The following is a 16,029-nucleotide window of genomic DNA, read 5'->3' as shown; positions in this document are numbered from 1 at the left end:
TTAATATGATGAATAACCCAGGGCCTAGCACAGATCCATAGGGGATTTTGTTGACCACGGTTTCCACTGTGAAAATGAATTATTTTCTCCTGTTCTTGATTTCCTGCCTCTAATCAATTATTTATCCACGTGAAGATCTCTGTTAGTGCAAAGGAGCTTACTATTCTTTAGAGCCTTTGGGCTAGTCAAAGCTGTTTGGAAATCCAAGTAAGCTTTATCGAATGTATCATTCCTGTCTGCAGAGCACTGCAAAGGACCTCTAATGAATTAGCAAGGGATGGCTTCCCTCGTGGTAGCCATGCTGGCTTCTCCCAATAAGTCATACGTCCTTATACATCCACTGCTATATTCTCTAGCGCAATTTCCACCAATCTATCCAGTATTGTAGGTTAAAATTGTTGGTTGGATAAAATGTACCACAAAGGATTTCTGCCTGCATCAGTTACAAACCATTTCTTAATGGATGTAGCAAAAGTTCTCCTCTTCTGAGTCCCTTCTGAGGGATTAAGGAATGGAGAATAGCACTTCTGCTCTCTGCACGTCCTTTAGCCAGCAAAGTCATCTTGGATAGAGATAGGAGTCTTTCATCCCACCTCCATAGCACGTGAGGTTGTTTGGTTGTACAACTGCAGAAGAAATTCTTGGCCCAAGAACAGTGTAAAGAGTGGTCTACATCTTTTGACACTGCATTCATATTATCAGATATGACTGGGTATTGACCTGTTAATAGCTAGTTATTATAAAAACCAATTTGACCTTATGACAGAAACTTGACTCAGAAGAGTAAATATCTGTGGTGTGTTCCATCTCTGGGAATGGTAGCTGCCAAAAAAAGCAGATTACAGAATAATTTTAAAATCTCTGGGAATATACCTTTACTATTAAAAATGAGCTGATGCATTCAGTGAAAAAGCAGAGGCTCATAGGAGGGAAGTTAGCTAGGCGTACTGTAGTGGAAGTTCAGCTCCCTGGCTGGCAGATGATAATACACTGTAATTTAACCTCTTAGCTTACTTGGTGCTATATCCCATATGTAGAAAAACCCTGGACTACATGCTAGGTGTTACATCTGTGCAGATGCTCAGCATGAAGGAAGGTCCCGGGGATCTCCCCCTGTTTGGAAAGTGAAGGAGCAGTCCTGGCAGGAGATGGGGGTCCTGCAGGACCGCGTGGGTGTGGACATGGAGATGCTGCAGTGAGCCTCACTGCCCTGAGAGCATCCTCCTGCTATGCCAGCACTGTACATCCATCCCTGCTTTCCACATGCACACAAGCCCCAGACTTCTCCTGAGATGTCGCTGTACAGGAGCTCCATCTAGTGCTGACATTATTTCTGATTCCGATTCCCTAAGGCAGCTGGATAAATACACACTGATATGGAGGCAGCCAATTTAGGAGGCTGAATTTGCAAGTGTTAGCCTGCTTTCCAGAACACAAAGGGATGCTGCATATCATATAGGAAGTGAGACTGAAATTAATATTCGTGGGTTTTTTGTACTGTGCTGGTATCATTGAGATGCAAAAGGGAATTCTTTGCTATATTTATGCCACTAGGAGTAGTTGGTTGGTTGGCTGGTTGATGGATAGGCATATTAATAGCATAGGAGGCATATTAATAACATAGCAGAAAAGCATAGTACTACTCAGTGGTGTACATTAAGTCACAAGATACAGCTAAAAATTAAGATCACCCTTAAAGCACAATGTATACACATTTAAAAATTCATCAATGGGGGAAAGAAAAAAGCCTGATAATTCCTTACTGTTAGGTGTAACACCTACTGTCTGTATTGAAGGTATCACCAAACACAAAATGAAGGGTATGTCCTACAAAGGATGAAACAGAGAAATGACTGTTGAGAAAAGAGCAGGCCGATTTACTGAACAGGAATGGTAGTGTTTGCTGTCAGATTTGTCCCAACAGGCTTGGATGTAATAGTGATTTCACAGTGATTTATTTCAAGTGCATAGTTAAATTGTGACTTAGAGTTAAGCCCGAAGAGAATTCTTTAGGGAAAGGAATGATTGCCTGCTCTAATGGACTCACAACTACTACAGGTCATCTAAGCAAAAGAAAACAAATAATTACAAGCATTAAATAAATAGAGATTGGTACATTTGCTTCTATTCAAAGTGAATTGTTGGTATTTGAAGTAGCCTGTATTTTGAAAGCCTAGACTGCCAGCATTAAAAACTGGTTGTAACTGCTAATGTGTAACAAATGATTGTGTGAAATATTTTCTAAACTTCAAATCAGTAGAAGTGCTTCCAATGCCTTAAAAATCAAAAGGAAATGGTGATCTGATCACTAATATGTGGGAGCATTCAACTAGAATACCAGTCACCAAGCGCAAGAATATTTGATTGCTTTGACTGTTTATTCTCTTTTGTTATATAGGTATGTAATGGGCATATCCAAATACAGCCAATGATGTTTTGGTAGCACATTCCATTCTCAGCTGCCTCTGCCCGTGCTTGAGGCATCCATACATTCCTCTGCAGTGAGTATCGTTTATATAAGCACTGAACTTATCAGGAGTTGTTATACTGACATTGTGATCTTGCTGTATAATAACATGATTTACTGTGATATGTTTATTTGCTGAAGTGTAGATACCGAGCTGTAAATTTCAAGCAAGTCAGGCTAGTACTGGCTGGTTGTCCACCATGGCCAGTGTTCACTTTGGGTCAATTCATCTTAACCGTGGAAGTCTTCTAAGTTCAGCTGGCTTTCTTTTAAACTCTAGAAATGTTTAGGGACTTCTGCCAAAATCTGTTGGCAGCTGGATTTTGGACCATAAAATACGTATCTTTTTTTTTTTAGGGACGGAAAAGGAAAAAGTGGATAATATTCTGAGGGCTAGTGTGGAAGGAACAGCAGCCATACATGTCTGCCACTCTCTAGACCTGTTTGCATCCTTTCTGAATATTCATTTGTGTTTCTTGTCTCCAAAAATGAAAAAAATACCAACACAACAACCTTGATAAAAATGATTTTGTGAAATTCCATATTCACAATCTCTCACTTATTTCTCTCCCAGATTTGCCGATTTGGTGGTACTTTCACACTAGTCCCAGTGGCTGTGCAAGTTGTTAACTAACTTAACTGTGTGCTGTTAGTTTAGCTGAGGTTGTTTCATTCTGGGCTGCCTATCCCAGACTTTGCAGGCTGATGAACATTCTCATTGCCTCTTGTGGCAATTTTGGTATCACTTCAGAAGAGGAGATATAACCTGCAGAACCTCACTGGAGACTGTATATGAGATAGGCTTTTCCCTGTCTTGACTGTAGGAGGGAAGGGTGCGTTATAAGACTCAGAGCTAGAAAGCAAAACAGAATAATTTTATTTTTTTAACAATTAACAAGTTTTGTTCTTTCTTCCCCCACAATGCTGTGCCTCAACGGTTTCTGATTTTTTGCAAAAGTGCATATGCTGGGAGGAGGTTGGTGATCAGGTCAACAAATCATAGAAATGCTCCCCCCCTTCTGCCCAGCGAATCAGCTTTTGAATTTTTCTGACTTTATCATTATAATATTCTTACCTCCTCACCTGCAAGGAAGTCTCTGGTGGCAGCAGCTGCTGTGGTGGAAATTACTGTATTTTTGTGGAAGAAATGCTTTGACTTTAAGGTAAGCAAAGCCCAGTATTTTTTCTTATTAATATTAATGGTAGCTAGTTCATTAAAGAATGGAATCAAAGAATGGGTTGCTCCGTGTGCATTCTCATAAAGCCTCCAGTGCTGTGGCAGGTGTTAGGCAAGGTACTTTGGCCCAGAGCTGACAAAATTTCACCTGAAGATTAAGCTACCATTAGAAAGAGAGATTGTTGCTTTTTTCCGCTTGCTGCTTCCAAACCTCTCTTGTGAATACTAGACATACAAATTGTATTTCATGCACAGTCCCTGAGGGATGATCTAGGATACGTTTTCACAAAAGCTTCTAAGGAGGTATAGAAGTGCAAATATGTTGGGAAGGTCATGTCTTTTAAGTTGCTTAAATTGCTTATGTTTCATTTTCATGTGTGTAGTTTTATTTCTGTAGAGAACTAATAGAAATGCTCTCATTTAAATTCAGGAAAGTTATTTCCCTTGAAAACAGCACTAAGTCACTGATCAAACTAGTTTTGTAGAACTGAATAACATATTTATGTAATACCATTCAGTAGCACAACTTGGAATTAAACTTGAAACCTTAAAATTGAGGTAGTAAAAGCCTTCATTTGAAGAGGGCTGTTTTTTACTGCTGATGCTCTGTGTTTACCTCTAAGTCCTTGGGCAAGCAGGATGAAAGATGTCAGCCAGAAAAATAGCAGAAGAATACCTCAGCACAGGATTCACCAATACTCCCAAGTTGGGGTGCATTTAGTCACAAAACCCTTTTCCTCCTTTTACATCTTATCTCCAGTTCATACTGCCGCAGAGCATTTTGGCATATTATCCAGCTAATGGAGCAGCAGATTTATCAGCTGAAACCTGGGGGACTAGAGGGAAGGGAACACAACTGTGTTATATACAACACATAACATTATTACTGAGAAACCTGCCTCCTGCTGGCATTGGGTATTTACCAACACAGCATTTCTAGGCAGAGACCAGAGCAGGCTTCTTCCTTCCCTGCAAATGTCCTTATGGCACCGTGCTCTTTCTCGCTTGCTGTCTCCCTGAGTTCACTGTTCAACACTGCATGGTGGCCTGGCTTCAACAGGAGGGGTGCAAGAGATGGCTTTTGGTGAGTCCAGGCTCACCAGCTGCCAGTTCATGCTCCTCTTCCACTTCCAGGTATGTGATCTCCTTAATCAGGATATTACATTAAAGCTGCCTCACAGTAATAAGTATTATATACATACATGCATATATATGGGGTCTTGTAAATGTATGGAGCATCACCATTTTCTCTTCCTTCAGCAACACGAATAAGCAGTAGTGGCCAGAGATGCGGTTGGGTAACCTCCGCTGCTGGCAGGTTACTCTGGGGTTAACACAGGGTTTGTAGATAGTATGTGGGAACCTCAGCACTTACTATCCCCTTAATTTCCCCCCCGAGTTTTGTATGTGGCTGGCAGGTGGTCTGATGGTTACCTGGGCTGGTCAGCTGGCTCCATCACACCTTGAGTCTCAGCAGCAGCATGGCCAGGTGGACTCTGGTTCCCTGCCTTGCATCAACCTCGCAGCTGGGTCTCGTGCTGGCTCGGTCTCATCAGCTGGGTTTGGCCTGGCTGCAGTGGTGTTGGCAAGTGTAGGGATTTGCCACGGGCTTACCGAGGTTTGTATGGCTGATGTGCGAAGGGAAATGGGTGTAAACACCAGAAGAAACTGCAGCAGAAGAGTTAGGAGAATGGCCTGTGCAGGTTCCCAGCTGATCGGAGCAGAGCACAACAGCTCAAGAGTGGCGGACCCTGCACCCCACTGAGAGGAGCATAGCATCATGGGTACGGCATGTCACACCTGCCATTTCTTTCCCTCCAAGCTCACTGTGAAAGAGATGGTGCTCATGCGGGTGAGTATATTCCAGGCAGATGTACTTTCCACACGAGCAAATGGAAACAGGGAGAAGCAGCCTCACCTGAGACATACCAAGGTTCATGTGGGCAGGATTTGTAAGCAATGGACCACTTCATAATTACAGTGGACACCTGAGGTGTATGAAAGCTCTATGGTCCAAAACCCAGTTTGTTGCCAGGGAGGTACCTATAAGCAAGAGGTTTAAGGAATTGATAGCTGGAGTCCCTTGTCCTCCCTGCTGCATGAAAGATATCCTGGACAGACATTTTGAACACAGACCTTTGTGCTTGTGGTTGTGAGAGTGTGAGGGGTCAAAAGCTATGAGGGCATGACTGTGAGTGGGTAAAATCAACCTGCATGGAGGCTGGGTGCGATAAAATAATCTCGTCCTTTTGTGACAGCTTGCATTTTGTTTTGATCCATTAATGTCGCCTTGAAGAAGGTGCTATTACCTTCTTCTGAGCTCAGTCTGCCTAAGTTTGCCTGTGGCTTCTTTTCTTTGCCCCTGGTCCTTGATAACCAGAATACAGTGCAGGGTATACACTATGTCATGCAACCGTGATGCTCCAGGACTCCAATCAAAATCTAGGATAATGGCCTTCCGGAGCTTTAAGAGGGCAAATACACATAAGTCAGTAGTCAAAACATTTAGCCAGTGTAGGTTAAATCGCTGGGATTCTCGGTTTTTCATAACCTACAGTCCAACAGCAAGCTGCATCGTGTTTCCAATTGCTACATCAGTGAGCAGCATAAAACAGCAAAAACTAATACGAAAATGTAACACTCTTAGCTGAGAGCAAAACAGTGGTTTGCTGTGTCCTTCACCTAGAGCCATACTCTGCTGTGCTGCCAGGAAGAAATGCACAGATATTTAAATAAAAGTAAACAATAGACGTCTCAGATAGTGGTCCTATAAATGGATGCCTGCCCTGCTTTATGACTTGCAATTGAATTTCTTGCACTCTACTCACTGCAACTAATTGCTGTGAGGAAGAGGTTCATGCCTCAGACTCGGCTTGTCTCAAAGTCACTTTTTTCCATGGTTAATTTTTTAAATAATTATTTGTTCCTATAATGCAATCTGCAGTGGATTTTTATGTCATCTTTCAGTACTGTTCAGTGAGAACTTCAGCTTTGTTCCTGCATATGCATGAAACGCTGGGGGAGCAAATTACATTTCTCACTGTGATTGACTCCTGTGGAGTTATTTGGCTAGGTACCAGCTTGAGGCCCTAAATATTTGTTGGAGGCGAATTCCATTTAGATGTGTAATTCCTGAACTTAATTTCGTTGCAATTTTAGGAAACATTACTCATTTGAAATTAATATATGCAGTCTACCCAATCATAAGCGTTACTGCAAAATAAGAATGAAATGTTGGCATAAAGCATTGTGATTAGCTTTAAAATTATAATTATTTTCTTCTTTTTATAACTTACATTAATTTTTAAAATTTGTTTTCTGGTTATTAAGGCTATGGAGATTACATTCAAGTCTTTTCCTCAACCATAATTCTAAAGTATTTAATTGGGTTTTGTTTTAAAGCTCAGATTCTCGCTAATTCTTATGACTGCAATAGATAGGGGTGAAATAGAATACTAGATAACTGCAAAATCTCTGGCAAAGGCCACAACAGTTAAGTGCTTACGACATTAAGAAAACTGTGATACACAAAAATAGGAGGCACAATGAAAAGTGAGAAACTTTATTCTGTTTTATCCAAACTGGATTACATGAAGAGCATGAGGGAAGGCCGAGGAAACTACAGAGCTGTTAGTCTAACCTCAGTACCTGGAAAAATTATGGAGGAGATCATACTGGGTGCTGTTGAAAGGCATGTGAAGGACAAGGCAATCATCAGTTTTTTTGCCGGAAGCTCAATCACTAACTGTTACACACCTGATATCTGTCTTTTACTTCCACCCAGTGTCAAACTAAATACTGATGCAAAACCTGGTTTTGCCTGTGTTATGAAATGATGTTGTTTTGGTACAACAAATTAGGCCTGTGTATCTGCTACAGTTTATTAAATGATAGTGTATCTTCCCAGGATTCAGCTATTGAACTGATAAAGGAGTGAGATTAAAAAAACAGAATTACATTTTAAGAATTAAAATACTGTGGATATTCTTAGCAAACAGAGTCATTGGCGATGATAATCTACCACAATATCGGAATAGGGTTGTTTCTTGCTATGGATCCTATATTGGTTTTGTCCAGCCTTGGCTTCTGTGTGAAGGCGAAGGCCCTTCATCAGCAAGGCTGGCTGGAGCTGCAGTGTTGGAGCGTAGAGGGTCTGGGCACATCTTGTGGCTGTGTACACTGTGCAAGGTCACACTAAGTAAACTGAGAGAGGGATGCCATGGCCTCTGTTTTTTTTATTCCTTCCTCACCTGGGTAATAGGTGTTTTCATTACTTGCAGCCAATTCAATTGAATGTATCTCATTGTTGGAAATTTTTTTTTTTTAATAGGCTCTTAATTTTATCATTTTCTGTCTTTCAAAGCACCAGTTTCATTCTTTCAAAGTATTTGTAATTTTTCTAAATAGTTAGTCTGGTTTAGTATATTTTAACCACACAATATTCTTTTGATTTTTAATATTTCTTTTGAACTACCCCTTCCATGCTATCCTCTTTTTCCCCTGTTGTTTTGAAAGCATTAGAAGTCAAAGCACAGTGATGTTAATTTCAGTGTTATTAAATAGTTTAGGTATAGCACAGACCTTAAGGTCTTACTGTGACAAAAAGAAAAAGATAAATATTGATTTTCTGAACATTTGTGGTTTGGGATTCCATATATCACAGTTCTTGTCCTCCAGAGAAAAATGTAGTTTGTGTCATGTCAGTGGAACTCGATAATAAAAGGTGGGTAAAGATGAAATGGCTCTTGCCAAGGTGTGTAATTAAGAGTCTCCAATCTTATTCTGTGTAGAGAAGAAAAATTGTTTGCTATAATTTAAAGGAAACTTTTGCCCGATTGCTAATGTTTGATTTATTTTTTACTGACATCACCATGGTCCTAACGTAATAACTGAGCATTAATTCTATGCCACTTAAAGACAGGACTCTGGCTCAAAGCAAGCAATACTGCATTCATGGCCAGTTATCTTCAGATCCACTCCATAAAGCCATCCATCATAAATACTAGTGTGAGGAAAGCTGAGCATCTTTCTCATATTTAGGCAGTAAGCAAAAATGTGAAGAAGTGTAAATGGATGCTGTAAATTGTGACAATGTAAAGCCTGAGAAGCTGCTGGGCAGCAGCACAGCCGCAGGGACGAGCAGGCAGAGCTGGCAGCCAGACTTGACCTGAGAGCCCAACAGCTAAAGCAGCTGTCCAGGAAGCAGGGCCCTGAGCTAGGGAAGTTTGAATACCGCGTTTGGGTTTTCTAGGCAGCACCGCAACTGCAGGGCTGTAAGATATTCTCAACAAAAGTACGTCTTACCGGCCATCTCATCAAAATAGGGACAGTGTGCCATCAGAGATAAAGCAAGAATATAACCTTGCTGTAGAGCACTCAGCTGGAAGGGGAGAGATTTCTTGTTCCCAAGACTTGTTTTCTGTTAGTCCGCAGTGGTCTAATCTGAAATGCATGAATAGATCTATATCACCTTACTGAGGCCTAAGTTTCAAATATAAAATCTGGATTTTTGCCTTAGGTACCTACATGAGCTAGATGTTTTTGATAGCAAGAGGCTCTTTAGTCAAGCAGATAAAAGCATGGAAAAAAGCAATGCTAAGAAAGTGAAGATAAGTAAGTGTGAGCTGGAACTGAGAAAAGAGTGGTAGATTCTTTGTTCTTAAGTCTGTAATTCAGAAGCCACTAATTTTTTCTATATTGAGTTATGTGTTTAATGCAGGAATTATGGCCAAGGCCTTTCAAGAGCTATGTTATGTAGGAAATCAGATTAGATGAGGGACGATTAGAAGGTCTCCATTGCCTCTAAAATAGTCTAGCCTTAAAATAGGTTTAAAGTTTGACTCTTAAACCGTATAATTAAGTTGAATTTAGTAGAGCTGTGTCATTTTACAGCTGTAAGCGTATCTACATTTTAGGTCTGACTTCCCAGTAATATACAGAAGGCTTTTGTAACAAGAAAGATGTTTTCTTCATCAAAAGTTGCCTTCTCCTCACCCTTTTGCCTTCTCTTCCCCTGAGAAATAAGGCATCCTATTGCAGCAAGAGTGCTTGCATTCCCCCTGGGTCCTTTGCCATACCCAACTCTGCACAAAGTAACCGCAAATTGCTGTCAGGATGGCAGGAATAGCTGTGCCTGCATCCAGCTAAGTAGGAAGTGACTGACTTGTGGGGTAAAGCGAAACAAAATGCCTTGCCTGGGGAGAGTATTCTGCTGTGCTCTGTGTGGGTATGTGTGTGGGGGTGTTTTGCCCAGGTATGGGATAGGCTAGTGCTATCCCCAGGGGAGTGTCTAACTCACCTCCACCCAGCAGCTGTGAAGGAGCTATAGGAGAAGCTGACAGCTAAATGGGGGAAAAAAAATGGATTACAGCTGTGGATTGCCCTGAAGATCATATCTTTTTTTGTTAACAGATTCACTGGAAGCAGGTACCACTCAAAACCAGAGAATTTTGGCAGGCTAGGTCTCAATGCTACTGTACAGTTGGCTGTTACTAATGGCAAGGATCAAGAAAAGAATTCCTAGAAAGAGCTGGACTGACATAGGTCTATTCAGGTTCTTCATCTTATGGGACCAAAAGGAGGGGCCTCTAACCCATGGGAAAAGATGGTGTTAAATTTCCTCCAACAAGTTCCTTCTGTCATAAATCCTGGGAAGTGGTATCCAGTGGTGTGTCACCAAGAACCGTAAGGAAGCTGCAAAGAGAACAAAAACATAGGAAATAGCAAAAGAACCCCCCACTGAGTCATGACTAAGAACCTGCCATGCAAATCCATAAAGATTTGTAGAGGGGTTTAGGACCATGAACCATGAAAGAGTGAGTGCAAATGTCCTACAACCCAGATTTCTGAATCTTCAGTTGGAGGATATAACTGGTCTCTGACACCTAGAGCTCAGTGTTAATGTAAATCACTTTTTGACTGATTATTAAATGTAAGTAAAGTTACAACCTGCCACATCACACTTATGCCAAGGGTTGTCTGTTGTCTCCATATACAAGTGGTCAGAACTGAAACTATATCTAGTTGATGGGGTAGGAGTGCAAAAGCTTCTTTCATTTTTGGGTTCCCAGTCTTGCATATAAAGTCTTCTGCATGTATAGAAGTCAATCCAATATTTGAAAATGCTCATGGATGTTAAAAATTTAATATTTCTTAGCAAGTGCATCTTTCAATATTTTATTTGTTCATGTAGAAAATGGATTTCCCCTGGGTGATACTAAAACAGCTAAATACGAAAACCTGCCTAGAAGAGGAATATCTCTCAAGTGTGAAAATCTTCCAATATAAGACAAATATGAGTTAAACAAAATTTGACATGATGGACAGAGCAACCAGGTCCAGTGGGGATTTAGGCATAGAGAATAATGGAAATAGTTTTCACTGTTGCTTCAAATATGTGACAGAGAGAAAAGCATCTTGTTTCCTAGGGTTTAAAATGAATACCGCACAAAAATAATGCAAGTAAGCATTTAAATTGCTTGGTTCATTGCAGGCATTGTGTCCCTGATTTCCCTGGCTGTCCTATCCTATGAACGCTACAGCACTCTCACCCTATGCAACAAGCGCAGCGCTGACTACCGGAAGGCACTGCTGGCAGTTGGCGGTTCATGGATCTATTCCCTGGTCTGGACTGTGCCACCTCTGATCGGCTGGAGCAGTTATGGGGTAGAAGGTGCGGGTACAAGCTGTTCAGTACGCTGGTCCTCGGAGTCAGCTGAGTCCACATCCTATATCATCTGCCTCTTCATATTCTGCTTGGTCATCCCTGTGATGGTCATGATGTACTGCTACAGTCGCCTCCTTTACGCTGTTAAACAGGTAAGCCACTGTATGCTATTGGTAGTGCAAATTGCTCTGAGACATGCCTTGCATTTCTTTTCTATCGAGTTTGGAAGTCCTGATGATAGAGAGCAAATCAACAAAGCAAAACCAAATGGAAGAGACCACAGAAAGCCTGAAGGAAGGGGCAAGAGGTCTTCACCAATTTTTTTTAAACTCCAGAGCTCCAAACCATTAGAACAACGAGATAATGTCCATATAGGTGCTGACTTTGTGGTTTGAAACTATTGTATTCTAGGAAAACCAGCATATCTGGGTGAAGGGTGCATTTGTAATGAAGCCAACACTCATTTACCTATCTATAAATAAGATATCTATGCAAGCATTTCTTCCTCTCATTCAATCATTACATTTTAATAATTTCTGCTTCTTAATCTGTGGATACCTAACTCTACAGTAATGCAGTTCTATTGCATTTGTAGAGTTATCACTGCAATTTGTAGAGTTATCCCAGGGATCAGCTTCTCCTTGTAATTCTAGGCCACATTTAAAAGTTTCCTTAAATACTACTACCAGCACTACTACTATGGCTGCTACTATGCCAACACTCCTCTGAATTGTTTAAGGGGCACTGCAAATATTCCAAAATTAATGTTCTGAAAGACCCTGCCAGGGCATGTGGTATTGTGAAGTTTGAATACTCTTGGGACAGTAATGAAATGGTTTAATGATGAATAATGAGAAAGGAATGAGTGTGTAGGTTTTCTCTAAAAAGCAATTCTCTAAAATGTTAGGATGAATTAACTAAAGGTATTAAATAGGGAAAAAAAAGCCGTAAATCCTTGAATAGAGGCTCTCATACAGAATTAAAGTGGATATAGTTTAGCTTTCATTAGTCATAAGGAATTAAGGTCGTGTCTTCTACATGATTTGACAAAACTTTGAGAACACTTGAAGTCCAAATGGGAAATCTTTCCCTGGTTGAGTGCTCAGCAGGCCAGTAAAATCCTTTTGATGAATCACACATAAGTACTCCTCTTAATGCTGTGCAAAAGTGATATGAAAAACATTTCTCATGATTGTAAACCATTAAAGTAAAGCTGCAGACCATATCTGGTCCCTGGGCAGCAGTATCCTTTACCATTGCCTTAAGGAAAGGAGCAGGATCTTGGAACACGTGCTACCACTAATATGCAGAAGATACAACCTTCTTAAACTTTTGTCTCTTCTTTCCTTCAGCCCTCACTGTCATTCCTGACAACAGACATCACCCACAACATATAAATACTTGCATGGATGAAGCTTCAATAGCATGTGCTTTAGCTTCTAGTTCTAAATGTAGACTTGTGTTATTTTATTCACCTTTTTTTAAAATTCATATTAAAAGTTATATTAAAAGTAATAGTAGATCTCACTGATCTGCCTGATGGGCCTCAGGAAGTTGTGGCAAACATGCTGAGGGGACAAAGTATCACAGAAAAAAATTGTGCAATCTATAACCATTTTGTATTCAGACACGAAGACTGAGTAGACTGGGTGGAAGACCAGGTTGATTGATTAATTGACTGTCCGGAGAAAAAAATAGGAGAAGGAGCAGCATTTTCCACAATCCTGTCTCCTCTGTCCTCTGTCCACTTTCGAGAGTGATCAGGGAGCCTCTGGGATGCTGACGTTAGAGAGCCCTGAGAAATTCTGTAAATGGTGGAATTGAAAAAGAATCAAACCCAACCTTGCATAACCTGTTGGAGGGCAGGTCTTAGGGAACTAATGCTTGTTAAATGCAAAGGAACTCCAGTGAGGGTTAGACCGTATCTCCTTCTCTAAAGCTGTTATGACTCAGCTGTCAAAACAGCTGCCCAAACATTTGTGAAGTCCTGAACAGCTAAACCCTAAATTTTTACACAGAGCGTCTAATGCTTTCCTGGCATTTGTAAAAGATTTATTTGAGAAGTTATATTTCAGCAAAAAAATCTCAGTCAGAAAATTCATCAGTCCTTAGCTTTCTGTGATGTATGTACCTCCAGTACCATAATCCTGAAATCTTGCATTTTATAGATTTCCTGTAACATATATGTAAATTTCCAAAGGCCATATCATAAGACAGTCACTGAAATACAGATTTTATTTTTCCCTTCGGTCTGAGGTCCTCTATTCTGCAATAAACAGGGTAGATTTTGAAATGCTAAAGTATGTCATGTTTCAAACTGGAGAGAGAGATGAGCCATATGCAAATAAAAGTATAGTAGTTCTTGCATAAAACTACAGAGAGTAGGTAGGGTAATAAAAAAAATTAACAGAGGTTACTACATCCATTGTAATGTTGTTACTTTCTGGTGTGGGCAAAAAGTTCATTATCTTGCAGTATTCTGGCCTCATAGATTAAAGTCCTTCTATGACCCCCTGTGTAATATATGAGAAGAAATGTGGGAGCATTGCAAACTTAGTAGGTGCATTATCCCAGCTTCAGCTGCTTGGTAAATTTTCTAAAATATGCATTTCATATTTTTGCAAGGTTCACAGAAGTTTTTATGTTAGAACATGGTAGTGTTAATGGTATTGCACCCTGAGATCAAGAGTGCAGAAGTTATGCTGTTATTAATACTGCAATGTAAATTAATTGAGGTGGAAGAAATATCTTAATAGATTTGGGATCGTTAATGTAAGAATTGGCAAAAAGCCTGCATTTTCTCTTTGCAGGGACAGTAATTATAGGTCTGCTTTTCTCGTTTTCCTCTCTAAATTTAGTCAGGTGCTGTAGCATTCTGTCATTTGTGACATTAATAGATCCTATGAAGTCATCTGCAGTGTGTGTAATGGTAAAAGGCACAAGGATTTCAGTAATACAGGTTTTAAAAAAGGTTGCCTTTTCAAGGAATTACAAGTCAATAGCATCGTTATGAATAGTGTTAACAGCAAATGCCATTATACTGTTTTACAATATGAATGTACTATTGTCTCACAGCTTTTTCCATTTATCAAGCTCAAAGACCCTTAGGAATTGCTGGAGTTATTCTCTTTAACGGTATGGGGTTTTTTACAGAATGGCTTTATCTGAACAGTTGAGTTTGGTTCTGCAGATGGTTTTTGCTGCCATCCTTATGCAACACACTTGGAGGAGCAGAGCTCAGCCCAGGCCAAGAGGTGGGGCAGGTAGAACAAGTCCCAGGGAAATGTTAGCTCTGAAGAGTGAGAGCGTTTCAGAGGTGCTTGGCAAAATAATGCTCAAAGCAGAGAGCGGAAGAAAACCTGTTGTTTCAGAAGCTGTTAGGGAACTTGGCAGTGCATCAGATTTTAAGACATAGAGAAACACAAATATTTTATTGGACTTTTCCCCTCTGAGTCCATATTTTCACTCATGCTGATCTTGTTTCCTGTTTTTATGAAACCTGTTCTTCTATCCCTGCAGATGCTGAAATTCAGTTTCTTCTTTAAGTTTTCCTTTAGAGATGATGCGTCTGATACCTGTAAGTAGAAAGGGACAACGTTTTCTCCCTCACAAAATATTATTCACATATATTTTATTCATGCACATTCTATAGAACATGGGAAGGAAACAGAGAATGGTTTATTTCTCCTAGGGCAATTAGATTTTCTTTTTCCAGTTTTTGGCTTATGATGCTTCTCTATGACTCTATCATTGTGTTCCCTCTGGAAAAATGTTCTTTATGAAGTCAGTGTCAGTCGTTTACACTTTGAAAAGTGGGCTCCCAAATGTGGAATTACAGAGATTAGCATTGCGATCACTGTAGCACAGAAGGCACAATATGATTAAAATCCTCCACTGAGGGGCCCAGAGAACTCATATGAACTAGCCTAATGAAAATTAGTAAAACTTTTAAAAGAAATCTCTTCAGTCTGCATTATCTCCCACTTGCACATAAAAATCCTGCCCAAGGACAAGAAGAATCCCAGAACATTTCAAGATAAGTTTTTGGGTCGGTTTTGTGGAGACTCTCATCTTGGCTCATCTCATTGTCAGTTTCTTTCATCGAAAGCTGTGCCTGAACAAAGCTCAGCAGTTCTTTATGGAATGTAACTAGGACATGGAAAACAATAAAAAGGATTGTAAGCAGAACACAAAAACTTAAACACATAGTGTAATACACATCTGACCATGCAATTCTCGCTCAGTGCAACAGACCATGGGTTAAAGTGGGGAAAGGGCCAGAGTTCACACTGTCTCATGGGGTTGTGGAGTAGATTCTTTCACGTCATTACCCCAGTTCTATTTTGACTTTGTTTTCTGACCAAAAAAAAAAAAAGAAAGTGAAAATTTTAAGACTAGCCCATGTGAGACAGAAGTTGGCCTTACCAGTGTGCCTTGTCCTCCACCCTGTGGTGCACCTACTAATGCTTAATTCCTCATAAACTGCTAGTTTAACCAGTAACCAAAATGTGGGTTCAGGTAGTGTAATTACCTGACTGTTTCTCTTTACAGCAACTTTTGTTGTTTCTTTGGAAAAGTGCCACATGATTTCCAACTTCCATGTGTCATAGTAGAACCAGATCACCTTTTTTTACCCCATCTTCTGAACCTTTCTGAGTCTTGTCACCTTGTAGGGGAACCAGGACAGTCAGGGGTACACTGCACAGAGCTGCCTGGTCC

General features: G+C 40.3%; 1 protein-coding gene across 1 annotated transcript in view; it reads left to right on the top strand.

Annotated features, from left to right (window-relative positions):
* Positions 1–16,029, top strand: part of LOC142056796 (pinopsin-like) — a 109,289-nt gene that overhangs the window by 20,828 nt on the left and 72,432 nt on the right. Inside the window, exon 3 of the mRNA XM_075092247.1 lies at positions 11,137–11,462. Within this exon, the coding sequence (XP_074948348.1) occupies positions 11,137–11,462 (326 nt within the window). The remainder of the gene's footprint in view (positions 1–11,136; positions 11,463–16,029) is intronic.

This window comes from Phalacrocorax aristotelis, chromosome 1 (genome assembly GCF_949628215.1).
Source record: "Phalacrocorax aristotelis chromosome 1, bGulAri2.1, whole genome shotgun sequence".
Classification (NCBI taxonomy): domain Eukaryota; kingdom Metazoa; phylum Chordata; class Aves; order Suliformes; family Phalacrocoracidae; genus Phalacrocorax; species Phalacrocorax aristotelis.
This window is presented reverse-complemented; position numbering and strand designations above follow the sequence as displayed.